The sequence below is a fragment of the Centrocercus urophasianus genome, unplaced genomic scaffold, assembly GCF_019232065.1.
Source record: "Centrocercus urophasianus isolate 14NV4802_14NV808 unplaced genomic scaffold, USGS_Curo_1.0 seq_36, whole genome shotgun sequence".
NCBI classification, from domain to species: domain Eukaryota; kingdom Metazoa; phylum Chordata; class Aves; order Galliformes; family Phasianidae; genus Centrocercus; species Centrocercus urophasianus.
In genome coordinates this window covers 2821328-2847662 of record NW_024884933.1, presented here as the reverse complement: position 1 = coordinate 2847662, position 26335 = coordinate 2821328, and the positions used below count along the sequence as shown (strand labels likewise).

Below are 26335 nucleotides of genomic sequence, written 5' to 3'. Positions count from 1 at the left end.
GGCTAACTGCAGGGATGCTTTTCTTTACAGTGGTGTCTCATACACCCCAGAAGTAGAAAAATACAACTAGTAGCAAAAGTATTTAATATACAACCTGCTCTTCTTCATTGTCTGCAGTTATACAGAGCTTGATCCCCATTTTAGCTGGGAGTCAGTGGCAGAACTCCTTTGGATTTCAGTGGGAATAAGATCAGACCTAAAGATATTATGGATTGAGTCCAAAGATTCTCTGATGTGCAGAAGAAACACATGGATAGACAAGCAGATCTTCAGTAAGTCAAAAAATGGCTCACTTTCAAACAAATGCAAGATGTTTGCATTGCCTGTTTCAAGTACATAGCCAGGTTTGACAAAACAACATAAATATGATGGAAATTAACAAAGGTAATTAAAGATTCTCTGTATTTGTTGCTCAGGTTTTGGATCTTTAAGAGGATTTTTACACATTTTCTTTCCATGAGGAAACTGTTAGAAACTTTATATTTTTCAAAAGCAAAGGTGACGTTCTGATTTATTACGGCATGATTTCACAGGATAAGATTTAAAGAAAACAAACACAATGCATTAATCACTTGTTCTCAAAACAGTTTTCTACTCTGAGCTCTCAATGAACTGTTACTGCAGTGGACAAAATGCAATGTAAAACTAAGCATTTCCATTTTGTTTTGGCAAAGCAATGTCCCTTTTTCTTGGTGTAGATCTAGAAGCCAGCTATGCATTAATTTGGGATTATGTTTTTCTCCACATGGACGATGCTGTTAAGTCACCCTGAAAGCAACATTAATTGTCCGACGGTCGTAACTGAGAGAAACACGGCTGTCAAATACGGGGAGCACAGCACTGAATCTAAGGCAGAATTATAACAGGAAAGAAAAAAGTTGGGAATCTGCATGAGGTGCTGGGGAGCACCTTCCTGCACCACTGGCTCGTAACTGATGCAGCAGCTGATCCTGCGGATGCTCATGCAGGGTCCAGTTTGAGTCTCGGTTCGAAACCCACTGTAGCACGGGGTGTTTGAGTCAAGACTTTGTCAGTTCCAGCCAACTAAAGTGATTTTTTTTCTTAAATTGGGAAGCGATGAAGCCCGGATTGTTACCTCTGTTCTTTGGCGCTGTCGTTTCTGTGTGCAGCACAGATACCCATTGACTTTTGTCCCTCCAGGTTCATCTGCTGAGGGTTGGAGGTGGGAAAACAGACATGGGGGTGGGACACAACTCCTATCCAGCAGCACAGGGGGAACAATTTTCATAATGCTCTCTAAACTGGGTTTGATCTTTGAGATGGAAAATAATCTTTTCCGCTTAAAAGCAGTGGTTTCCTAATTCCTATAGAAGTCTCCTACAACCTCTGCTATTGGATAGAGTTATTTTTTTGTTGTCGTTGTTTTGTGTTTTTCTTAGGAAAAAAAATCCACCAACTCTTCTGAGTAGCTTGAGTCAAATTTGGAAGGGAAAAAAAAAAAAAAAAAAGAAGTAAAAAGAAGAAAAAGCCCTCTCTCATAGTTCCAAGCCATAATCCGAAGCAGAACAGATGAGTTTTGAAGTTGTTGATGGAGAAAGACCATCTCTGGAGTGCTTTCCAAATCCAGCGGACAGTTCCTCAGTCATTTCCAAGCTGGAAAGAGGCCATTTTATGAACCAGAAAGCATCCATTTTCTGTGTTAGTCCTGAGCCAGAGAGGCTAGTGTCTGAGTCAGTTCCAGGGGGAATGCCTGGCATTTTTCCAGGCTTGGGAGTGTTGCTATCACAGCAATTGTTTGGTGATGCCATCCCAATAAAGCTTCATTATGGCGTTCCTCTTTCTATAAACTTCAGTGCCCTCCAGTGTCCCCAGCAATCACTTATCTAATATTAGGATATTAAAAAATATGGAAAGATTTTAAAGAGACTTATTAAAATGCAATTAGCAGCGTGTACGACTTAAGCAGTGAGATTATTTTAAAAAACGACTTGATTGTGTGGAATGCCATGCACCTTACAGAGATAATAAAGCTGCCAATCAAGTCCATTTTCAAATTAGGAAATTTTCATTCTTTTTTTACAGCCCCCTAAGTGAATATTAAAACTGATTATTAACCTCGGAGTGCAGTAGCGGCCCCTAAGCCTGTAAGCTCAAAAAGAGAGGTTTCATAACTGTAGGTAGCCTGGGCTTCATTCCCCATTTGGACTGAGATGTCTGAGCTGACTTAAAGGGACAGCGTTCACCCTCTGCATGAAGAGCTGCGACAAACCTGCACGGAACCCTTCTGTGGAAAGGGGCAAGGCTCCACATCTTGGCACTGCGACTCAGGCTGAAGCAAGCTGCCCGCAGTGACCCTGCCTGATATTACACAGCACTTTTGCCACGAGCAAACCGAAGATAAGAGTGCCCCCTCATGTCCGCTCCGCGAATCCCACCAAATCTCACAGCTCCTCAGCGTTTCACTTTCGCTCTGTCTCAGGTTTGCTGCTGACATGGGGGCGCATGTGGGAGCACACACCTCTGTCGTACTCAGGTAGCTGCGCACAGCTGCTCAGTTATTCTCATGTTCTGAGTTATTACTGCTGTATGTAAAAAATACACAGCTGGCGTTGCCTTTTTACTTTTCATCCTCCTGAGAGTCGAACAAGTGCAACAGTTCCTGCTATTTGACTTTGCTATTTGATTTGTATTTTACTTGTAAGAAATGAATCTTGCCTTGGGAGGTTAAGTCACCTCACCCTGATGTGTAACTCCTTCTGCAGCCCTTTACTCTGCTGTCAGTGATTTAATGACACTGCCTGGATTTCCCTCCCCAAGCTTGCAAACTGGAAGTGGTGAACTCTTGAGAAGGCAGCAAGCTGTTTCTTGACTTGAATACTTCATTTTGGGGCTCAGGAGGGGCCATTCACTGCTTCTGACTGCAATAGTATGTTTTGGCACGTGCTTCCCTGGAAGTGTTTGCTTACATTTACCTTTGCTGATCTCTAGGACCACATGCAGGCCTGAAGATAGGCATTTAGGATTGTATCAGACTGCTGCATGCCCACCTGCTGCTTTGCAGGAGTGACAGTCCAGGCGATGTCTGAACAGGGAGAACGTTACTGAGTTTGTAAGCATCTAGGATACAAGCGATTGTATCTTGTGACCATAGCTCCCTGTGGAATCCAGCTATGGCTCCTGGACCTACTGAACAGTTTGCATGAAAGCTATCTACGGATCTTCCCAAAGTAAGTCATCTGCTTGGGTTGGATAATGGGGGTTAGGAGGATGACAGATTGGGTTAATAGAACGTCAGCAAGAGGCAGGTTTGAGTCTAGAATAAGTCTCAGGTGAGACAAGTTTAGTGGCCAGGGTTCTGCCTTGATCTTGAACTGGCATTTGTCTACACTGCTGCATAACCACAAGTGATCCAGTATGACAGAGTAACTGACAATCCAGTGCAGGCAACATTACTGGAGGAGGAGGAAAGATGCTGTTGCCTCTTCAGAACCTTACTGGTTAATAAATGCTGGAGGAACAGGAGCCTCAGAGATGGTGGTATTCTTTTCAGGTCTCTGGGCTGAAAAGAAGCACCTCCAGCACACCGAACGTCTTGTGCTGCTGCTCGAGTTGGCAGCGTGCCTCTCTTCTGCTCCCCAGTGCCTGGAGGAAGTATTTTTATGGCTCACCCATGGAGCTGGTGTGGGTGGGAATGTATGGAGTAGTTTGGTATCCACAGCAGGAGGAACATAATATTGGTGATATCTTGGAAGTCTGATGGCTAGGAGAGAAAGAAATGCAGTCAACTAGGACAGAGGTAAAGACACATGGAGGATAAGGAAGGTGTGCTGCAGTTGAATTAGTAGAACTGAGTTCTGAAAAATAACTTTTTTTTTTTTTTTGTCCATTTCCATTTAAAGAAAATATTTACTGCTATGCAAATTTTATGCTGATTGGAACCACAGTGGAATTAAGGAGTGGTAATGGACATGGAATATTTGGGTTTCTGAGATATGCAGTGTATAGTCATGACAGCACAGTAAACAACTCATTTATTAACATATTCTAAAATTAGATCAAGCAAAAACGACTTTCAGAAATACGAAGATAATTCCTGGCAGAGAAGAAAGATTACTGGAAAGGTTTGAGTAAGCACTGCGAATGGGTGATTGCCAGGCTGGGAAGCAAACCTCCAAAAGCACAAAGACTTTGTCCCAGAAGCTGCCTTGCATTCCTTGATTAGGATCAGCTTCAAGAAGAGCCTTACCACGGGCGCTGACAGCCAGGCACGAGAAGACCAAGCTCTACGTGATGCCAACTTGCCAGCTGCAGCTTTGGCAGTAGGAACTGCCCTGCAAGTCTCTGCTCCAGAAACTCACAGCACCGTTACACAAAGGACAAAGCAGCAGCAGGAAGCCGGCATGCAGCAATCAAATAAGTTATGCTAAACAACCAAAGAACTGACTCACTGCCTGCAGTGGCTTACTGAGCCAGAAGGTTTTGATCAAAGTATTCCTGAATGTGGAAGAAGTGAAAACCTAGATAACCCAGCGTTTGCTCTTTTGCTCTTATCCACTCCTAAAAAAATAGATATGGAAAAGCTGAGATCGAAATTTGGATTTTTTTTTCTTTTGTTAGAAGAGAGGAGAGGGAAGAATATCGAAAGTCCTTCACTAGAGAAGAGCAGATCCAAAACCACCTCCTCTGAGCTTTCCTAACCCACGCTGTGCTGCAGCATCCCCAGCTCCCCCAGGCTGCCTGCAGCTCAGCAGTGCCCTCCAGGTGTCAGCCTTGCACTTCGCATTCATTTCCATCCCTCATCCACATCTCCACTGAAGCCCTGTGTTCAGCCGAGATCGCTGACAAGAGATCATCAGAGTTCTTAAAAGATTTGATGCGTTCCCTAATTTCACTTCAGGACAAAAAGCTGAAAGAATCCGGCCCTGCGAGGCCTCCTCACAACTGCACAGCCCTCTGAATGCAGTTGTAAGGGCCGGTATTGAAATGGGCCCATTAGCTTTCCTCTGTATCTGCCAAGGGAGCTGTGAACATCTGCCAGCCCAGGAACAGTTCAGCAGCCAGGACTTTCACTGAAGATTTGTTGGGTTTTTTTAAGGATGTAATGGGCACGAGTGTCCTTTCTTTGGCCTTAATTTCTAACCACTTCCCAAGATACTAAAAGCTTCTGCTCTCCTCTGCACTTTGCTACATAAATCAGAAGTAGGCTAGCATTTTTCTCAATTGGATCTTGCAGTAGTAAAGCCACTGGAGGCTAGAATGAAGACCAGCACATGCAGGCCCACCACATGATCTAACCCTGCTCTGACTGCAGGATGAATATTGTTGGCAGTGCTGTTGCTTTAGGAGTAGCACTGTGGGAAAGGCATGAAATATTTCAGCGGTGACCATCAGACACACCTAAATGTAGGACTGGGCAGATAGTCTGGATATCAGAATTAAGATTCCCTTCAGGACGGTGCTGAAGTTTGTAACGTTGCTCAGAATTGCTACAAATCTTTAGGAAATTCACATTTGAGAACTATCTGTGTGGGCAGTAATAGTGCAATCGTTGGGCAGCAATTAGGGAGGGAGTGATGTCGAAGTGCTGTGGATGGGGGGAAGCTTGCACAGATACAACATCTGGTTCAAACGGAACTGTCTTTCAATGTGATTAGTAGAAATAAGGATCTCAGTGGAGTCTGCTGACCTCGTAGGTCTTGAGATGACATGCGTGGATGAGAAACAGGGCTGAGCTGAGGTGGTTAAGCCTTGTAGCACAGGCTGCTGAAGGACTAACAGGTAGCAGCAGCTTTCAGTAAATACGGAGCCAGGAAGGCTTCACATACAGGCTGATGATGGGTCCAAAGGTCTGTGTGCATTAACTGTCATGACACAACCAGAAAATGCAATAATGAATGCTGTTCCCCACAAGGTCTTCCAAAAAATCTGTCTCTTAAGATTTTTGCATGTTTTAGGAGAAGGTTTGCAATGAGGGCATCATTCTGGGCATCAGCTGTCACCCGTTTCTCACTATGAACATCAAGAATGACCTTGGGCAAACTGGCTTACCTCAATTTTCCAAACAGCTGTGTGGAACGTTAACAGGTCAGTGTTCAATTAACTGCATTATAAATGGAAAGACGCTAAAAAGACATGCAAACATTCAGGAAGCAGAAGATAGATGTCTGTCACCTCTGGCAGTTTCAGCAGCACTGAAGTCCATTTGATCACATCCAGTAGCTCTCATCAGGAAGGACTTGCTCTCCTACATGCATTAGTTCCCCCCTTTCCACAGCTGTCAACAATTTCTCACATAAAGGTCTCGCTTTTCTTTCAGTATTACCTGTATTAAGGCCAATTATGTGTTCCCTTCCTTTCCTTCTTGAAAGTCATTTACATGAAGAATCGCAGAGCTGAGGTTAGAGATACTGGGGGAGGGAACGCAGAAATATAAAAGTGGAAATTTGGGTGGGCTTCAATTTATGGTGGACAGCCAAAGAACGAACGTCTGATGTCACAGTAAATCATTTATATTGCAAATGATTTAAAATAATGAAAACCCATATGCATTAAATTTTGCCCTGTGCATCCATTTGACATATTTTAAGTAGACAAAAGATAGATTTTACATAAATCTTTCGTAAATGTTCTTTAAAAGAATACCACCGAGTAGGCAGTACAACCAAACCATTTTAAAACAGTCTCTGTCTCATACTTGAGCTACTGCTTCCATGCACGTTTGCAAAAAATTATGCCCACTGTTTCAGAGGAAAGAAGGGAAAAAAAAGAAAAAAAACTAAGGAAAACCCAACAAAACAGCTCTTAAATTGATCCTGGCAAATTTATCCTTTATGCTATTCCCACTTAGAGGAAAAGCTGCTCAAGTTTACCCAAGCCACCTGTGGTTTTAGCATTGAAGAGTCTATTTCCAACTGCAGCTGTAAGTACCAATGTTTGTATTCACTGCAAACCAGGTGCAGGTGTAAGGACCCGTAGCTCCCAGCACAGCTGGGATTTGTCCTTTGGTTTGTGGATCCTGTGCTGGTGGAGATTCACACTCTCCTGCGCTGGGAGTTACTGCATAATCTAAAAAGCCTGAATCCTAGCTGCAGTCCGCTGTACAAGGCAAATTCCTTTGGAAGATGCCTGCCACATCTTCACCAGGAGCCGAGCTCCGAGAACCTCCTGGGTGCTTCTGAGAACCACAGGCTGACATTCTTCCCAGGCTCTGCTGTGGATGGGCCAGAAAAACTAGGGAGGTGATTTGCAGATGGTTTGCTGGTTCTGCCAAACAAAACAGAACGCAGTTAATTTCTGCATTCTCCATGTACAAGATGCAAACGTTGGGCAGTTCCCACAGGTACCAATCAAACAAGATGGTGAAGATGTCAGATGCTACGTGCCGTTGTGCTTTGAACCCTGATTTTCAGCTTCTAAAAGCAAGACTCCTGTGTATGATCACAGTCACAAACTCCGCTAACTTAAATCCTCCAACCACGTTGTCTAAACTAAAACAAAAAGGTGATATTTGACGCCAGCCTCACAATGCCTGCCACTTGTCTGCCAACCTAGAGCACAAAGCCAGAGAAAACATTCCCCAAGACAAGAAAACATTCCCTCTGTCTCAGCAGACAAGTAAGAATTAGCAACTGTGTCAGCAGGAGCTGGAACGCTGCAGCACTGCTGCTTGCTCAGTGTAACAAGACAGTCGTTTGTGCTCGGGGTAGCCAACAGAAGCACGGCCCTCCTGCTTCCATGGCTTCCACCCACTGTCTGTAGCTCACAGCTCAGAAACAAAGGTAGCAGTCAGCACCAAACTGCCAGCAGATGCTGCGGAGCTGAGAGCGGCCTTTTGTCACCACTGCTGCCTTTCCAATCACTGCACATTTTCTCCTTGCCAAGTGCATCTTTCTGTAGATGAGGGCTCTGGGAAACCACACCTGGATGGCTGACCCCAGCAGTCTGAAAAGAGCACGAGCAAATCAGCCTCACTCCCACAAACATTCATTGCCAATTCTGATAGTTTCTTCTTTCTCTAACACTCAGCATCTGTCTGGCAGTAAAAAGTAGCAGTTTCACTTCGTAGTGAGGCAGAGGAAGAAAGCCAGAGGTTTTTTTCCTAACAGCTACTAGTGCTGGAAGGTCCCAGGCTAACAGGCACCGCGTCCTTCTGGCTCCCTGCAAGTCAAGCACACAAATCATTTGGCTTCAGTTGTGCTTGCTATGAGCTTGAAAAACACATCAGGAGCTCCAATCAGTTTTGGAAGAGTTAAGTAAATAAGGACAGGAAATAAGGAATGAGAAAACCATCTCAGGTGGATTTAAAATGAAATAATTGAAATGGTGGCCTTTTAGGATCATGGGAAAGTTGCTTGCAGTCAGGCGCCGTAATGAAGCCTTAGAACTGCTTCAACAAAGGGGGTTAGGAAGAGCACTGCTGTGAGAACAACGGACTGAGAGCCCTTTCCAGGTATTTTACATGGGTGGAAGCTGCTTATTATGCTTAAAAGAAGCTCTTCTGTAGGAAATTGTTTCTAGGCTGCTAGGTATTAGGAATTTTTTTTAACATAAATATTTCATTTGCAGTTTATCAGAGTTTAATGCAACATTTGTGATCCTGTGTAAGACTACTGCAGAGCTGATGCAAGACTGGCCTCAGCACCAAGGGTTAAAGAACACTGAAGCTATAGATTTTCATGTTTTCATTCCCTGTCCCTGAGGGTCTGTTACTGCACTGGGTTTGCTGGCAGGACTGTTACTGCCCACCTGGAACTGAAGGCAGAACATCACCAGCCTTACACCCAGCCTAGGTGGGATAGTTTGTGACTGCAAGGTGTGGCTCCAAGTGTTCTCCCCAAAAAGAGGGTCTGGTCAGGTGTTTAATCTTTATATTGGGAAGCTCACAGGAGAAGTTTTGTATGTGTATGTAGAGCAAAGTTTTCCTCTGCTTGTGTGCAGAAAGTTCTGCTTATGGTAGACGTTTCTGGGGAAAGGAGGAAGTAATTATTGCAAATGTCCTTGTGATGAAAGCTTCTTCAAAGAGGAAGGGAGAAAGATAAGTATTGTAAAGCACTGCTCTTCTGTGTGTGAATGGATTTTCAGCTGTAGCTAGGAAAATGAAATATTACTGATCTTGCTCTCTTGGGAGAGAACAGTATCTGATATACAACCTGCTTAATTGAAGGCTCAAATGGCCTCAAATGACAAAGAGAAATAAATAACTGCAGTGTCCTCTTCCTTTAGGTAAATACGTGCAAGGTGGGCTTTACTTGGTGCTCGTGGTAGGGAGGACTGTGCTTATAAAGGAACAGAGTAAGACTGACTGAAAGGATGCAGGCTCTTTTTTTTCTCGCTATGTAGTTAGAATGAGAACCAACATGGAGAACGTGATCTTTAAGTTGCTCAGATTTCTCTGCAGAGAACCTTTCTCCCAATCAAGAGAGGGGAAATTGTGATTGTCATTCCCACTAAGTAAGGGTGAGAGATGCACCTTACTTACTATTGGCAAAGCCAGGCCAGAATCCAATTACACTGAAATGCCATCATTATTTAAATCCTTTTTACTGATCTAACTGAAGTTAGAAATAGGCCTCAGTACTCCCTGTTTATCTCTTTTGCTTGTTTGTTTAATCATGAGGTTATATTTGCATGCCCAATGATGTTGGTTTTTCACCCCAAGTGCTTTTGGGAGAGAGAGAACAAACAGCTGATGGTTTCGGAGTTTGTTTGTACCCCTGAGCACACTTAACCTAGAGCAGCAAATAGTTATTGTATTGCATTTTCTTTTCTTCCTGTGGGCACACTTAACTCGATATACATGATGGCTAGTACCATGGTACTGCATTTGGCTGCACCCATGGGCACTGTGAATTGCCAGCGTGAGAGAACTGGTGAATTAGCTAGCTGCCTGCCTGCTGGTGTAGTTACTTCAAGAGCAATACTGCTGTTGTTTGCTTAACTTAAATCTAATAAACGTGCAAACTAACAGTAGGAAAACGCTGCAAGAATCCCTGTTTTTACAGAAAACATCACATTTGTTTAATTCTAAGGTTGGTTGTTGCAAAATCTGAGGAATGAGCTGTAGAGGCCAGTTTCTCTTGTGAACAATCGCCTTTCTTCCCTTTCCCTGTACAGGCAGCAGGCTCACTGCCCTCCCCTAGCTCTTACCTGCACAAATCTAGCACAGGGTTGATGTTTACTCTGCTCATTAATAAAATTACCAGCAGATGCTCTGTCAGATAGAGGTCACTTTGGCTGAATGCCACGACAACCTCTTCAAATAGCATGATTGCTAAACTATAGCTTTGACTTGAAATGGTGCAGTAGGTAATGTTGACATGCTGCAATTACCGCTCAGTCCTCACAGCGTGTTCAGACAACACTGACTACCTCCGTGCTGACTTGGCAACACCAGAACTGGGTTTGGGATGCATCTTGTGGATGGCTGGAAAATGTAGGAATTTCAAGAGAACGCCTACGTGAAGCATTAGCTTATCTCGTCAGCCTGAGCCTTGTGAGTCGCTCTCAGAACTCTGTTGGAAAACGGTAATTAAATGATAAGGCTGAGTCTAAAGCTACAAGGGCATAGATGGGCCAGGTTTCAATGGTGCCAGAGCCAATTTTTACAATTGCAAATTTTAAGTGGGAGCCTTAAATACTCAGCAAGTCTCTGCATTGATGCAAGGAACTGGATTGGCCCTTCCTAGCAGTAATCATCTACCTCTACTAATATTGCCTTTTTTTTTTTTTTTTTTTTTTTTTTGTTTTTGAGAGAGAGGGAAGTGCAAGGGAAGTCAAGTTAGGTGGGAGCACAGCCCATGCGTGGATGGGAAGAGAGGCACCAAGAACAGGTGGAGACAGGAGCTGCTTTCCTTACCACAGCACGGCACAGATCGCGGCTTCAGCCCCCTCAGCCCTGCTGCCTGCACACAGGGCTGCTGGGCTGTGAGCACAGCACGCACACAGTCCTGCACGGCGGCTTTACCTCAGGGAGCCAGAAGAGCAGCAGCAGGACACGAGGGTCCTTTAGCTATCGTGGCTTTCGATTCAGGAGATCGCTGTGCAGTACGGGAAGGTTTAACTTCCCTTTAAGTAAATAGAAATTGGGCTTACAAAGGATTAAACCCTGTTATGGTAAACAGCGCTACAACAGCCAGCACGACCTACGTTACACACCTAGCAGCCGCACCGAATGGCTTTACGACGCCGGGCAGAGCAGACAAACCAACGCCGCCCCTCTCGGCGCACAGCCGCTCAGTGAGGAAGACGCACGCGGCGAGAACGCCTCGCGCTGCCCCGCCCCTCCCGGCGGCCCCCGCGAGCTCGCGCATGCGCGGCTCGGTCCGTACCACCTCCGTGCGCGGGGGCGCCGGCGCGGGCTGCCGCCCCGTTCCCGGTTCTCGCCGCCTGCGCCGTTCCGGAAGCTCGGGCCCGGCTCCGGCTCGGCTCGAAGGCGGCGTGCCTCGAGCCCGACCTCTTCCCCCAGGCCGGCGGCGGCGCGCCGATCTTCCCCTCCGCCTTCTGAAGTGGTTCGCCCCGCGGCCCGGCCTCCGCGGGAGGCGGCGGCCGCCATTTTGTGCGGCGCGCGGCGGAGGCGCTGACGGCTGAGGACACGGCGCTGCCTTCCCGCCCGGTGAGGCGGCTCGGGGTTCTGCAGACGGGGCCGCCGGGGGTGGGGGGTCGGGCCAGATGGGCCGCCGGTCAGGCGGGCGGCGGGGCCGGGGCCCGAGCCCTTCTCGCGGGTCGCTCCGCGGGCGGCTCTGAGCCCCGCGGCGCCGCTGCGGGGCCCGCGCTGCTCGGGCCGGGGCGAGGCGCTGCCGCTCCGTGCGCGGCGCCGCTCCGTGCCGCTGTGTGTTGGCCGCGATCGGGCCCGAGGCGCGGAGGCCGGAAGCCGACGTCGCGCTTCGCTCGGGCGGTTGTTTACGCGTGTTTCTCTCCCACGCTTCAGTGACTTCCAGCGAAGATGTCGGAGTACATCCGGGTCACGGAGGACGAGAATGACGAGCCCATCGAGATCCCCTCGGAGGATGACGGCACGGTGCTGCTGTCCACCGTGACGGCGCAGTTCCCCGGGGCGTGTGGGCTGCGCTACCGCAACCCGGTGTCGCAGTGTATGCGGGGCGTGCGGCTGGTGGAGGGCATCCTGCACGCCCCCGAGGCCGGCTGGGGCAACCTGGTCTATGTGGTGAACTACCCCAAAGGTTCGTGCCTGCGCCTTTGTGTTTCCTTACGAGCGTGCTTTTAGTCGATGCGTGTCGAGTCCTCACGTTGGCAGAAATCCTCTGATTTTACTCGTGTTCGTCCCGCAGGTGAAGTTGAACCTGCTGAGTTTTCAGATGCACACGAATCTTTAATTCTTTAGCTGCAGAAGTGCTTGAATGACAAAGTTCTATGTTGTGCTTGGGAGAGCTGCAGCCTAATTAGAACTTCTAAAGATTGCTGGCTCAGTGTGTGCTCACAGATGCTTCGAGCCATGCTTTGGTCACAGCTACCTTTTGAGATAAGTGCTGAGGAAAAGAGCAACCAAAGGCACTCTCTCCAGAATTAGAAATGGTCTTCTCATTTCATATTCTTGTTAAAAACCCGTCTTGTTCTCATCCTCAGAGGACTCTAAACATTACTGGGTGGTCCTTGAGTGAACTAATGCAAAACTAACTCAGAATGTATTTTTGAGGAGGATTTGGTAAAGTAGTTCTTTCTTTCCTCACGCTTGCAGACTGTGGGTCGTAATGATAACCTCCAACAGCTGGCGTGTGTTCTTCCGCAGTCTGCACTTTCTCTTATTGTTGTCTGGTTTTATACCACACTGTTCAAGATTAGTGGAAGCAGTTTCCAAGTTTACGAGGATAATTTCTAACGTACATCGTTGTATTCAGATAATAAGAGAAAAATGGATGAAACAGATGCATCATCAGCCGTGAAGGTAAAACGAGCAGTACAGAAGACTTCAGACTTAATTGTCCTAGGTTTACCCTGGAAAACTACAGAACAAGACTTAAAGGAATACTTCAGTACGTTTGGAGAAGTTCTCATGGTGCAGGTAAAATACTTCTTGAGTAAGGAAAGATGTTGATTCGAAATCGGGGTTCTGACAGTGCCAGTAGAAAGAACCAGAGCCATGTACGTGCAGAGCAGATTTGAAGCTGTGGGCCTCAGTTCGTAGGTAGTTTGTTGCATGAGCCTTGTCGCTGCAGACTGGTGTAGGTACAGGTAGGAGTATTTGGGAGTGGTAATCCATGCAGATCTGCCTAATGGGTACAGTATATTAAGATCTGTTTGTTACCATTATTAATGGTTGAAGCTGAGAATGTGTCTATTTTTCAAACTTTGAAACAAAGCCTTACTAAATTAATTCAGGAACAGCATGTTCCATGCTCTAGGTTGCCTCTGTGTCACCACTACCTCACACAGCCTGTGCAGCATCTCCTGTGCCAGCTGCAAGCAGTGTGCTAGTGCTGCTGGTCTGGGACAGGCACAGCTGTGGTGACCTGGCCAGGCCTAGGGGCTCTTTGCTGAGAGAAGCTGAAATACAAGCTCGCTTCAGTTTTCTTCTCTCTTCTCATGCAGGATATTTTTATCTTCCCAGAAGGGGAAGATCTCACTGCCACGGAAATGCTCTTACATCTTTACCTTCTGTTACCTGGCTGTGTCCCACATGCAGCTATGTGTGGTTGCTTTGTTTATACAGCAAGTCTGCCTATGCCATTACAGTGTTACAAAATAATTATATCCAGGTGCTGATCCCGCTGCTTCGGTAACTAACACAGGGGCTCAAAGCAGTCAGAATGCATTAAATTTGTAGGTGTCAGAAGCCTGTGCTGTGACTGTGTAATAGCAAGGCTAGTTTCATAGGAAAAGGTAGTTGAGTACAAGGGGGTAATCAGATCTGAGTGCATCCTTCCTGGTGACGATGATATCAAGACTGATACAGAAGATGATAGGTAAATAGCATGCCATTAATGTCGTCAGTACGAGCACAGTGCTACTGCGTTCTGTTTCAAAGTCTGCTTTTTTATCCTAGGTTAAGAAGGATATTAAGACCGGTCACTCAAAGGGTTTCGGTTTTGTTCGTTTTACGGATTACGAAACCCAGGTGAAAGTCATGTCCCAGAGACACATGATAGATGGCAGATGGTGCGACTGTAAGCTTCCCAACTCTAAGGTACTTTCATATTTATGACTACCTTTGTCTTACCTAACATTCACAACTACTCTTCTTGAGCCACTGTGCAAAGTGAGCAGATGAACACATTAATAAAAGCCCTGGTTGTGGTTTTTGGGTTTAGGATAAAGAAAATAGAGGAGGTGGGTGAACAGGAAGAGAATGAGAGGTGTTGGGGACTCAATTTCCCAATATAAAATTCAAAATAATGTGTTATTAACATGCAGCAGTATGTTGCTTATCCTTGTCTGATGCACAGAGGAGGCAGAATATATAAACTATGGAATATCAGTGACTCTTTTCTGTTCGTGTGCATATGCAGTTAAATGTACAGCACAGTGACATGTCCTGCACTGTCTGTAACTGACTACCTTTATTTGCCTGTTCCCATCTGTACCAAGTTGCAGACATGCTCTCTGAACAGAATTTTGGAAGTCTTAAGCTTACAAGTTCAAACTTCGTTATCTTCAGTCTTCTGAACAGCGCTCTTCATGTTAAAGTTTTCATTATTAATTACACTTCTCTCTTCAATTCTCTTCAGCAAAGTCCTGACGAGCCTTTGCGGAGCAGAAAAGTGTTTGTTGGGCGCTGCACTGAGGACATGACAGCAGATGAACTCCAGCAGTTCTTTGCTCAGTATGGAGAAGTGGTAGATGTCTTCATTCCTAAACCTTTCCGAGCTTTTGCTTTTGTTACATTTGCAGATGATCAGGTACGTGTTAAAGCATTTTAACCTCATGTTTAGACAGCCTGTGTTTCAGTAGCTGGGTGACCCTTAGGGTCCCTTCGGTGGTGTTGGCCTGGCTGAGGTTAGGTTACTCAGATGCTGTTGTGCATACAGCTTTTATACTGCAGTTAGTTCTGTAGCAAACATGAAGATAGAACACCTCATATCTACACATATGCTTCTTTTCAGGTTAAATAAGTATCTGCTTAGGATTAAACGGGCTTATTTTGTCTTGTGCTACTAAATGTTCTTATTAAAAAAATATAATAGCCTACGTTTAACTAATCCCTTATTTTTTGTAGGTTGCCCAGTCTCTTTGTGGAGAGGACTTGATCATTAAAGGAATCAGCGTACATATATCCAATGCTGAACCTAAGCACAATAGCAATAGGCAGTTAGAGAGAGGTGGAAGATTTGGTGGTAATCCAGGAGGTTTTGGGAATCAGGGGGGGTTTGGCAACAGCAGAGGAGGTGGGGGAGGACTGGGTAACAACCAGGGCAGTAACATGGGCGGTGGCATGAACTTCGGAGCCTTTAGCATCAACCCTGCCATGATGGCAGCAGCACAGGCAGCCCTGCAGAGCAGCTGGGGGATGATGGGCATGCTGGCTAGCCAGCAGAACCAGTCAGGGCCGTCGGGAAACAACCAGCCCCAAGGCAACATGCAGCGGGAACAGAATCAGGGCTTCAGCTCAGGAAATAACTCTTACGGTGGTTCCAACTCGGGAGCAGCAATAGGCTGGGGCTCAGCTTCCAACGCGGGGTCCAGCAGTGGGTTTAACGGAGGCTTTGGTTCAAGCATGGATTCCAAATCGTCAGGCTGGGGAATGTAGACGCAGTGGGCTCTCATACTGACTCTTTGGTGGGAAATCAAATTTTTCTAACGCGTGGTAAGTATACTGTAAATTACATATAAATTTTTTCCAAATCAGTTTGTTCAATGTGCGGTATATTCAGCAGTATTTTTGATGTCTTTCTTTTGTAAAAAACATACAAACAAAAAAAAAAAAAAGGAAGAGGAAGAAAGGTAAAAGGAATTTTATAAGTTTTGTTACATAACTTGTTGGAATACTGAATGTTTGGAAGTGGACTGCTGTTTGCCTGAGAGGTAAACTAACACTACAATCAATAGGAAAGGGTTCTCTTGTAGTACTTTACCCCTCGTTTCCTGGCTACCTGAATTCTTTGCATGTTCAAAATGGAAACCATTGGTCAGAAACAGCATTCTCTCCCTCTCGTTTTTAATTTGATCCCACCATAAGAATCTCCAAGTGCCCCAACTGGAGAACTCAGTGTTGTTCTTCTGTTTCGTTTGTTTTTTTTGTTGTTGTTTTTCTTTTTTAACACTGTCTCCCCTCCATACTAAAGTACGATATGAAGGCTTCATTTAATCTCCGCAGTTCATCTCATTTCAAATGTGTATGGAAGAAGCACTTCATTGAAAGCAGTGCTGTAAATATTCTGCCTTAGGAATACTTCTGTCTACATGCTTTCTCATCCAAGAATACTTCATCACACCGCACATGCTGCGTCTTAGACGGTGGGTGTTCCATTTTTATCCGCTACTCTTTATTTCATGGAGTCGTATCAACGCTATGAACGCAAGGCTGTGAGATGGAACCAGAAAGCTGTTTGAACTTCTGAAACCTTGTGTGGGATTGATGGTGGTGCCGAGGCATGAGAGGGCTGGTATGAGCGAGAAAAAAGAGAGCGCATGCGGAGACCTGGTGGTGCATTATGGGATTTTATTTTACTTGGCGAGATGTCTCTCAATCCTGTGGCTTTGGTGAGAGAGTGTGCAGAGAGCAATGATAGCAAATAAAGTACGAGTGTTCTTGCATTCAAAGGACATCCATACGTGGAAGACTTTAAGTGGGTTTTATACCTAGTTAATCAATTAGCTGAATGTGTTTATGTGAAAAGAATACTTGTATTTTTTTTCCCTTATGTCAACTGCTGTGAATGCTGTATGGTGTGTGTTGTTTTTTTTTTCTGTTAATGATCTGTAAGTGTGGCAACGTGAATTGAAGATGGTGGGGTTTGTGATGAGAACATTGAGCTTGTGATGCGCGTGGCAGTAGCTCCTGCAGCACATCACTGGTGAGCTCAGTGTGCCTCTTGAGGGTGGAAGCTCTGCTGTGTAAGATACCTTAAGAATGCTGTTTGCTGCAGTTCCGTGTTTGGATGCTTTTTATAAGATTTGTCACTGTAGGAAATTCTTAAATAAAACTGATTTAAGTAATATGTGTCTTTGTTTTGCAGCCCTGAATGCAAAGAATTCATAGCAGTTAATTAATTTTACCCTTTTGAGATGAACTTCTGTAAAGTTTTGTTTGCAGCAATTCAGTTTGTTTCAGATAAGCATGCTCTAAAAGTTGGCAAGTCAAATGGAGCCACCACGTGTCGCTACCTGACACCCAACTTAACCCACTGCATTTTTGCATTGCTCAGCGATACGTAGATATTTAAAATCCAGTTCCCCAAGTTTGGGTATCCGCACCTAGAATGGTAAGCAGTTCCCTCCACCTTGCATCTGTACCAAGGGAAGTTACTTCTATTTTGAGGAGTAGGTGCTCTTACCAGAAGTGTGATGGAGGGGAAACAAACACTGTCAGATGTGCTGACGTCCACAGCACCTCCTGTGGGGTATTTTTAGAGCAGTCCACCAGTGGGAAGTAGAGCTCTGTGTCACTTCTAGCTCAGAAGACGACTATAAACTCAGAATTAGTCACAGAAAAGACTTCCTAGCTAAATAAAGCATTAGTGAATGTACATGAGTTTGACAGAAGCCTTGCCTGAAAAAAAATGGATTTACTGCGAGTGCAGAGGGCCAAATAAGAGGCAGCTTCTTAACAAAGAGCAGGATCTTTCAGTGCAGACTGCTGGAAGATTATTTCCTCTGGTGGTAGGAACTTGAAGAATTGTTGAAGCTATTTGCACTTGCAACCCACTAAAGCTTGATCCATGCTTTTACGCAGTGTACCACTGTGCTGTAGCTATGCAACTTCAGAGTGTGGATGTTAACACAGTTTGTAATAGATGTGAGTTAGAACTGAGTATCAACACTTGTGAACAGAAGACCATCTAAACAGCTGCACTACTGTTAGTTTTCCATTTTAATTGCAATACTAAATCAGCTGGGTCTCAATGTATACCTTAAGTGGTTTGAAGAGGGGTTGCAAAAAACAGGCTGAAAATTAATCCTGTGCTTGTTCATATCCCACTGCAAAAAGTTGCTTAAGTCTTTTTTTCTGCACCTAAGTCAGAATAATATCCAAACTCTGTACCATTGTGAATTTTGCATTTTAGCACTTGCACTATTACCAGCTACTTCTGCTGAGTAACACTTAAAAATGGTATTCTTGGACCTCCAAAGACTAACTGTGACATCCCTGCAAGGAACTTTGTGGTAAGTTTTTGTGATTAGCATGGCTTTATTTTTATTTTTTTTAAACTGTCTTAAGCCCAGGTTTAGGCTTTAAGAGGTGGGTTGGCGGTGCTGAGTAGTCCTCTGATAACTTCAGACTTTCCTGACCCTCAAGCAAAATCGTTGAAGGTTTTTGAAGAGTTTTCAAGTTTTAGTGATATTTTCTAACTGCTTTGCATACTCTAGTGTTTATAAGCAAGTAAATAAAATACTATTGATTACATATTGAAGTGGTCAGTCTTGTTTTTTTTAAGAAGGCTTCAGTATTTCACTTTCTAGAATAACTGAGCTCAGAAGAGAATGTGAGATAAAAGAGAGACAGTCTCTTTACATTATCAGATAAGGATATACCATTTGGGCATGCTTGATAAAAACCAGTTACTGCAGAACATGCATAACTCTGCTCCCAAGTAGTTCTTGACTGTACTGGTATTATGTATTTTATATACCTGAATGTGAAAGCTTGTTCTGTTCTAAAGCTATATTAAGAGAAATGGTTTTTACAGCTGACAGCATGAAGGCCTTTAAGGTTACGGTTGTGCAGCTGTTCCTGCACTTCAGTACAGCAGTAACCTAGGGAGCCTGACAGGTTTCTCTGTACGTGTGCTCCCCAGGTACATAGGGCTCTTCAACTACCCATCCACTACAGTGGTTTAAGGTACCTTGATGCTGCTCTGCCTGCTTTCTCTGGACGTGTTCGTTCAAAGGCTAGCTGGTAATGCCGCAGTCCTACAAGAATCCACAAAGCTATTTAAAAGAAAACAAAATAGATCTTACTGAGTTTTTAAAGAGTAATTAAAAGTCTCGAGTTTATTTAAATTTACAAAGTTGCCATACGCTTAATGGTCTTTTAACAATTTCTGGGACAAAACAAAAATGAAAATTGATGCTCAAGTGTTCGGTTTTTTGTTTTGTTTTAAAGAACAGTTAAGCCTAATAATAAACATGCAGGATTTTGTGTTGTTTTTGAAGTATTTAAATAGTCTACGTAATGTAATCCAAGAACCAGTGAAAAGCTGGTAGGAATTAGCAGTAAAAATCAACTAAGAGTTATTTGTAATGATGCTTTCAATCCAAGGAATGTAACTTGTTACTCTGGTGTAGACCCCATACTGCCCTGCCACAGCGCAGTCTAAAGCCCAGGACACAACACCAACAACAAACCATTTTCTGGTCTGAACATCCAAGAGCACGAGTGGCCCCCCGCTGTCCCCATGGCAGGCATCTCTGCCCCCTTCCTCAGCTCCAGCACACAGCATGTTGTCTGTTACCACAAGAGGGTTGCCGTTGTGTGATTTACCTGCATATGCATCTGCACACACTTTCTGGTTGATAATCATCAATTCAGTGTACAGCAGTACCACAGAAGAGCTCCTGGTCTCAGTTCTTCCCCAACCCGATACAGTTACTGTGTCGTTGGCTTTCATTTGAAACCTTTCTTCTCTTCCAGGTAAACAAATGGGTGAGATAGTGGTACTCAGGGGGACTTTATGTTCCAATTTAATCAATGCAATATCATTGTCAAAATTGACAAGATCATTTTTGTAACCTTCATGAATAAAAATTTTTTCTGCCTGGACTTCCTCATAGTGAACTGAATATTTGTTCAAAATCCCCAGTTTAATCTTTAAAGTTGAGGGATTTCTTTGCTCAGCTACAACATGAGCAGCTGTTAAAACCCAGCTGTCATACAAAAGTGAACCACCTCCTAATTCTCCACGCTCAGTAATTAACATCACTTGCCATGGAAATTGTCCAGGGTTGGCTCTCCTTCCTCCATAAATACGTTCTACAGCTCCAGTTCTTTGCATCCCACAGACTGTAAAACAATGAACGCAGCAAAAACGTTAACGTTTTAAGATTTGGACACTGATTTATTACTCTGGTAGGGGTAAAATTAAGTTAATGATTCTAAATGTAATTCCAAGATTACTTTGAATGGTAGAATTGCTTCCAAATGAATATTTGATTTAGCACACACTTTTCATTAGTCAGTACAACATAGAGCTTTTGGAGAAGTTCTGTAATCAAGAGATACCGTTTTGCTGAAGAATTTGGGCATAGAGAGCTAAATGCATTTGTGCTGAATGTAAATTAAGGTAATTGGAATATATGGACATTCTAATCTAAAAGATAAGAGGAACAATTAGGCTTTTAGATTGTAAAATGTTTCTCCCAAAAGTCATTCTTTGATCTTGAGTAATTTTACAGTGTAATTTAGCAGTTTGAGCATTAAAAAAAAAGTGGCTTTTTTCTCTCTCTCAAATACTTCTGGAGAGTGATTCAATTTTCCTGTCAGAAGCGATTCCAAGCAATTTACAGGCAACAAGAGTTTAGTTAGCCATGAAGCTGCAGGGAGCTGGGATAAATTGGAGGTTCAGCTTTTTACTCTCTTTAAGGGAACTGAACCACTGAGTCGATGGCATTAATCTCCAATGCTAGCAGCAATAGAGAGCCTCAGATAAGACCAAGACTTGTAAAAAATAGTTGTCTGTACCCACAGCAGTGAGTATTAGCTGGCAGTTTGTTAATGATTCTTCCATAACCACTAATTGCAGCAACTTTAGTAATCCATGTGTTACCTGGTTCACAGACAGGCAGTGTTATCTCTCCCTTGGTGTTCTTCCAAAATCCGTCATCACTGCATATATATTTACCTGCAGCTCACAGACAATCAAAATAGGAACAAGTGAACAGAAGAGATGCACATAGTTCTAGTGAGTCCTAACACCTGTAGAGCATCGTCACAGCATTGAGCTCTACACTGCTTAATGCACTTATGAGGAGTATCACCTCCCCTCTGGCTGTTTGCAGGATCAAACACTACTGCAGCCTTTGCTACCACACATGCATGTAATGCTGCTAACTGGAGAATGGTAAGAATGGGTTAAACCTACAATGGATCACGAATTTAGTCCACCTGGGAACATTTCAACATGCTTAGGTAAAAGTCTTTAAAAATACAGGTAATAGTTCCACAGATGACAGCCTTTCACCGTGTTTTGGAAAGAGAAGTTCCTTGAGCTCTGTGACCTACCGCTGCTGTCAGCCCTCATGGTGTAGAAGGGGGCTGCACACTGGTACTGAATGGCAGCACTGTAGGTTGTCTTCTCAGGCCCCGTGAGGTACACAACGGCGCCGCTGTCTATGTCCGCAGGCTGGCCGCAGTCAACAACTAAAGCAGTGCAAAAGATGTAAGGAAGTCTTAAATACTAAAAGCCAGTGGGTTCGGTGTCCACCTCACCACGCTTCTTTTGTGAGATACAACCGCCAGTGCCTTGCAGAGATTTTAAAGAATGGCAGAAATTGAAAATTCTTTCAACTTGCAAAAACTAAAAGTACTTTGACAAGAACGGGAATGGTCAGCAAGCATGAGAAACTGCTTCTCATACTGCCATACCTATCGTTCTCTTTATAAAACCTGTCTTGTATAAACAAATATTGACACAAATTTCCCAGTTCTAATGTTAACATGGACTTACTGATGCACTTTGCCATGGGTTTGTTCCAAGAAGCATTCTTTTGACATTCTGCTACAAAAGACATCACAACATTTTCATTCTCCAAGAAAAACGGATAGAAATAAAAGGTCATATTAATTTCACATCAAATTAGGAGGGTTAATTACAGAAAAGCAGCACCAGCTACACGTTTATTTGCTCATTCAGAAAGGAAAAAACAGTAATTAGATTTTTATTTGCTTAAAATCTCTCTACTAGAAATACTGCTTTAAATGTATATAATTCCTATACTGCCACTATGTTAATAGTGGCAGTATAGTTAATAGTCTTCAATGTGTCAGGGACAGCTTACCGTGTCTAGAAACGTGAGACTGATTTGTATCTTCTGCAGGCAGCAGTTCTACCATTCACAGCTGCCTGCTCTCTAGTATGGACATGCAGTGCCACTCAGTGCACTGCAGGGACACGGAGTGCAGCCTGCATCCATCCATTTTCACACCACTTCCCCTTGAACACCACCCCTCACATCAGTTTTGTTATTCTCAGTTTCTACATAAACAGTAAAGGTGTGCAACTACTAAATCAGACAGAGTATAAAATAACTACTGAGAAGAGTCTGCGTGCTTTGCTAAAATGCAGACACTTAACCCTGACTGAAGTTTTGCTGTGTGCATGTGCAGCCTAGAACAGTTAGGAAGCAGGATGCTGTTGAGGACTAAGTGAGAAATGCTGTGTTCAGTGGGAATGACCGAGTTACTAGCTGTAACTTCCCAGAAGAGGTGCAATAACAAATGAAAGAAAATAAATTCTCACTTACTTCCTGAAATCTTTTATAAAATTATTCATTCTTCCAGCATGATCATAAGCTAACCTCCAGTGTTCAAAGAACATCAGCCAGTACACAGGCATACAAAGAAACAATTCTTTGGGAAGGGTATCAAGGACAACTGCTAACAAATGGAGCGTAATGAAAATATCTCAGAACTGGTGTATGTGAGCAACAGAAACTGTTAATGAGAAAAGGCACCCACATGTTTAACCCCTGAGAAATTGATCGCAATAGGGCTGAGAATGCCACGTTCACCTACTTCAAGCAGCACGTATCCAACGTCGCAAGAGAGCTCATAGTGGTCACCCACGGTGTACCGTGCTTGCACTGGTGCGATGCGGCCATAGGGTGGTGCTTCAGGACTGGGGCACGGCAAACCTGGCACCGGAATGACGAGAAACTGCCCTTAAAGTGACTTTGCTATTTACTGCTGGAGGCTCTTAAGGAAAAAAAAAAATTATATATATACAAAATATAAAAATAAACGCACTTCTCTACCGTTCCTCTACACTGTTTCACTTGCACAGATCTACAGCTACTGAGAACAGAAGGAAGAACTGTGGGCTGACACCAAAGGTGTGCAGCGGCCAGCACAGAGCCAGGCTATGCTGGCAGGATTCACCCAGTGCATCTGCTGCCTAAACATACACCTCACCTTTTGTCCAGGTGGGAAATTCATTTCCTAAAATAACACCTTATACCAAAACCTGAGGTTAACTGTAAGGATAGCACGAACCCTGGAATTCTCTCAAAACTCAGTTTCAAAAGTAACTACTGGGAGCTACATTCAATAAGGTAGAAATTCAAGGGTGAAAGTACTGTTTCAAAGCACAGCTATTTGAGTGCTATTCAGGCCTTTCCAGAATTAAATTCTGGGAACAGTCTGGATTTGAGAAGTGGATAAAGGTCTACCCACCTGCTGCTGTGTATTTCACCTTCCATCCAGTGTGTGCTCCTGACATGTCAGTTATGAAAGTAATATTTACAACACTGGTCTGTGTCTCAATTCTTGCAGGCAAAGTCTTCCCGCAGAATGGGCCGAACTGCTTTTTGTGTGTTTCAATCTGAAAAGAAGGCAGAAAAACAGTAACAAAACAAAAAAATCCCCACCTCTATATTTACACCTCCACCCATGAGGCTTATAGAACAACAAACTAATTTTAAATTCCTTGAACTTGAATGGCCCTTTCTTGCAAAGCATGCAAAGGAAAGGCAGGGAGTTAGCTGACAGCTTGCCACTGCAGTACCTCAGAGGGCCTTTCCTCCAAGCATCCTAACTGCTATGGAATTCCTGGGAAGTGATCACTGGGTCCATTGATAGAAAAGCAAAGAGAATGGAAAAGACTTATCTGAGCCCCCTGGTACCACTGGGATACAGGCAAAGCTTGTGATCATCTGAAATCTTTCAGGTCATTAAACACATGTTTGCATTTGTTCTTCGGGTGAATTTCCCAAAGGAGAAAGGTGCTGAAAGAACACAACAACAAAACTGAAGAGATGGGAAGAAGAAATGAGTGAGGAGAGAGACAGAGACACAAAACGAATGTGGCAAAACACAGGCTGGGGAAGATGCAGAATAGGAGCCAGTGTCTCAAAGGCTGTGAGGGAGCCCCACCCTACCTTGAGTACATCGTAGGGGCACAGCACCTCGGGGTGTGCCTCCACATTAAAGGTCTCCACGAATTCCAATGTGATCAGAAAGCCATCTTCTACCTGGATACTGTAGCTGCAGGTGCTGAATGGGGGATAAGGTGCTGGATAGTCAGGGCTTGCAATTTCTCCAGTTCTTTGAGTAAAAACTTGGTTCTGACACTGGGCTAGAAAAAGTAATGGAAAATGACTGTGTTTATATTAATCCAGTCCAGCCACACTGCTAACTGCTATGCATTTTTTCTATGCTTGTGACTTAGAGAAAGTTTCAGAGCCACAATTTAATGACCTCTGAAGGGAAGCAGCAGTCACACACTCTACCGGCAGGCACCTGTGACGGCTTGGAAAGCTGTGCTCTGCTCGGGCAGGGCTGCAGCACAAGCACTATGCAGCGCTGCCACCTCAGAAGCAGTGTGGGGGAGGACACCAACAACAGCACTGCTGGGATGGGCACAGGGCTGGTGCTCAAAATGAGTGCGATAGCTGGAAGCTCAGAACATTCCAAGGTGTTAAACTTGCAGCTTGTCTCCTGCACCAGAGCGTGCAGAGCCCCAGGACAGCTATCAGCACCTCAGTTCCAGAGGCCTCTGAATGAAGCTTTCTTTTTAATGCCTATGCTGCCAGACGTTTAGAATGTAATTGTATTTTCTGAGCAAAACCAGCTGGGCCTCTTGCAGACACAATTGGAGCCACAAATGCTCCCTGCTGCAGTGAGGAGGAACAGCCACAAGTGCCCTGAGGATCTCTGCTTGTTGACAGCATCTGATCGCTGTGAAGTGGTGCTTTGATCAGCTGGGAACAAAGCCTTTATGACGTGCTGCAAAAGCTGTATGAGCAATCCTTCAGCTGATGAGGAACGCAGGACTGGCTGATAATACCGGAATATTTCTGCAACACTGTGATGCTGAATTAATTCCGAGAGGAAAATCGCTTCAATCGTATCATCAAAAACACTACGCGAGCCTCCCTCAACAAAAACAAAATAAAATAAAATAAAAAGCCATTACCCAGTCACTGTTTACAGACTGCCATCTGAAGTAAACCATCTGATTTAAGGTTGTAATTTTAATGGAATAGGGCCAGATTTTAAATGCGAAAGTGAACATCAGTGTCTCTTAACTGACTGGGGATGTCATCAGCCAGGATTCTAAGCCTTTTTACTTCGGACAATGAAACCTGCTTCCTCCCTACACCTGAGCAACAGCACTCCTGACTACTGCAGGAACCATCTGGATGTAAGTGATCACTTGGACAGTGGGAATGTGTAAAAAAGTTCTCTTTTTGTTTTACATTTGTGTGACTCTTAGCACAACCACAATACTGTAACACAAGTAATGTCGCGTATGGGCACCCGTGTGCTTGTTCTAGCACAAGCAACAACTTCCTGCAACAGAATCTACCTTTACCAACCTGAGTATGCTCCCTTACACAGCAGATTCCATGCTCAGGGAAAAATGGCTTTGTAGGCAATAGGAAAGGACTCTTGATGCAGAACTAACAGCAGAGTTCAGATTTTAGCTTCCCAATGATTTCAGTAGGATGTTAGGAGCATAAAGAAGCAAGCAGTATTTCTCTGTCCATCATCCCTGGAATTTATGTGCAACTAATCTTATTTGACATAAACCTATCCATCACCACAGTGACCATGTGAGCTCTGAACTCACTGTCTTACGATTTCAAACAAAACTTAGCAAGGCACAGAGTGAACAGGTCAATAAATACTAATAAAGGCTTATCCTGCATAAACCCAGCACTCTCGTAATTAAATCCTGGCTGAAACGCCCCTCTTGGTCCAAAGAAACACAGAGAGCTCGACTAATGCACACAGAGGTTCTGGCTGCTCTGCACCAGCATATAACAGTTAAGCTACAACGGGAATTAAATCTTTTCCTTTCATGCTGTACCAGCAGGTTTTGGGTTTTTTTTTTCCTCTGCATGTTTCTGTAATTCACTCATTCTGCCTCAAACTACAGAAGCATTTGATGGCTACATGAGAATAAAGTACATTTTCCAGCACGCTCTCCTGAGCTGCTGCAGGTGCTGCTTACAGTACTGCCAGTGACACACTGTCTCTCCCCAGGCATCAGGTCCTGCTGTAATGCTTCCTTCTACCTGCTGTAATGCTTCCTTCTACCTGCTG

General features: G+C 44.3%; 2 protein-coding genes across 14 annotated transcripts in view; one reads left to right on the top strand and one right to left on the bottom strand.

Annotated features, from left to right (window-relative positions):
* Positions 1 to 11487: 11487 nt before the first annotated feature.
* On the top strand, positions 11488 to 17070 carry LOC122167108 (TAR DNA binding protein). The gene is made up of 6 exons (XM_042831416.1): positions 11488 to 11572; positions 11888 to 12140; positions 12816 to 12979; positions 13961 to 14101; positions 14643 to 14813; positions 15131 to 17070. Exons 2-6 carry the CDS (start codon positions 11903 to 11905, stop codon positions 15659 to 15661), a joined length of 1245 nt encoding a protein of 414 aa, XP_042687350.1. The 5' UTR covers positions 11488 to 11572; positions 11888 to 11902; the 3' UTR covers positions 15662 to 17070.
* Positions 17071 to 19032: 1962 nt separating this feature from the next.
* Positions 19033 to 26335, bottom strand: part of MASP2 (MBL associated serine protease 2) — a 13346-nt gene continuing 6043 nt past the window's right edge. For 3 of the 13 annotated variants that reach the window (XM_042831402.1, XM_042831404.1, XM_042831403.1), the window contains exons 5-11: positions 24166 to 24362; positions 23462 to 23609; positions 22805 to 22923; positions 21738 to 21816; positions 21293 to 21430; positions 20838 to 20912; positions 19033 to 20074 (exon numbers count right to left, since the gene is read on the bottom strand). In XM_042831402.1, coding sequence (XP_042687336.1) covers positions 19299 to 20074; positions 20838 to 20912; positions 21293 to 21430; positions 21738 to 21816; positions 22805 to 22923; positions 23462 to 23609; positions 24166 to 24362 — 1532 coding nt within the window. In that variant the 3' untranslated portion in view covers positions 19033 to 19298. Of the gene's footprint in view, positions 20075 to 20837; positions 20913 to 21292; positions 21431 to 21737; positions 21817 to 22804; positions 22985 to 23461; positions 24013 to 24165; positions 24363 to 26335 lie in introns of those variants that run through there. The other 10 variants (XM_042831405.1, XM_042831406.1, XM_042831407.1 and 7 more) reach the window with 10 other exon arrangements.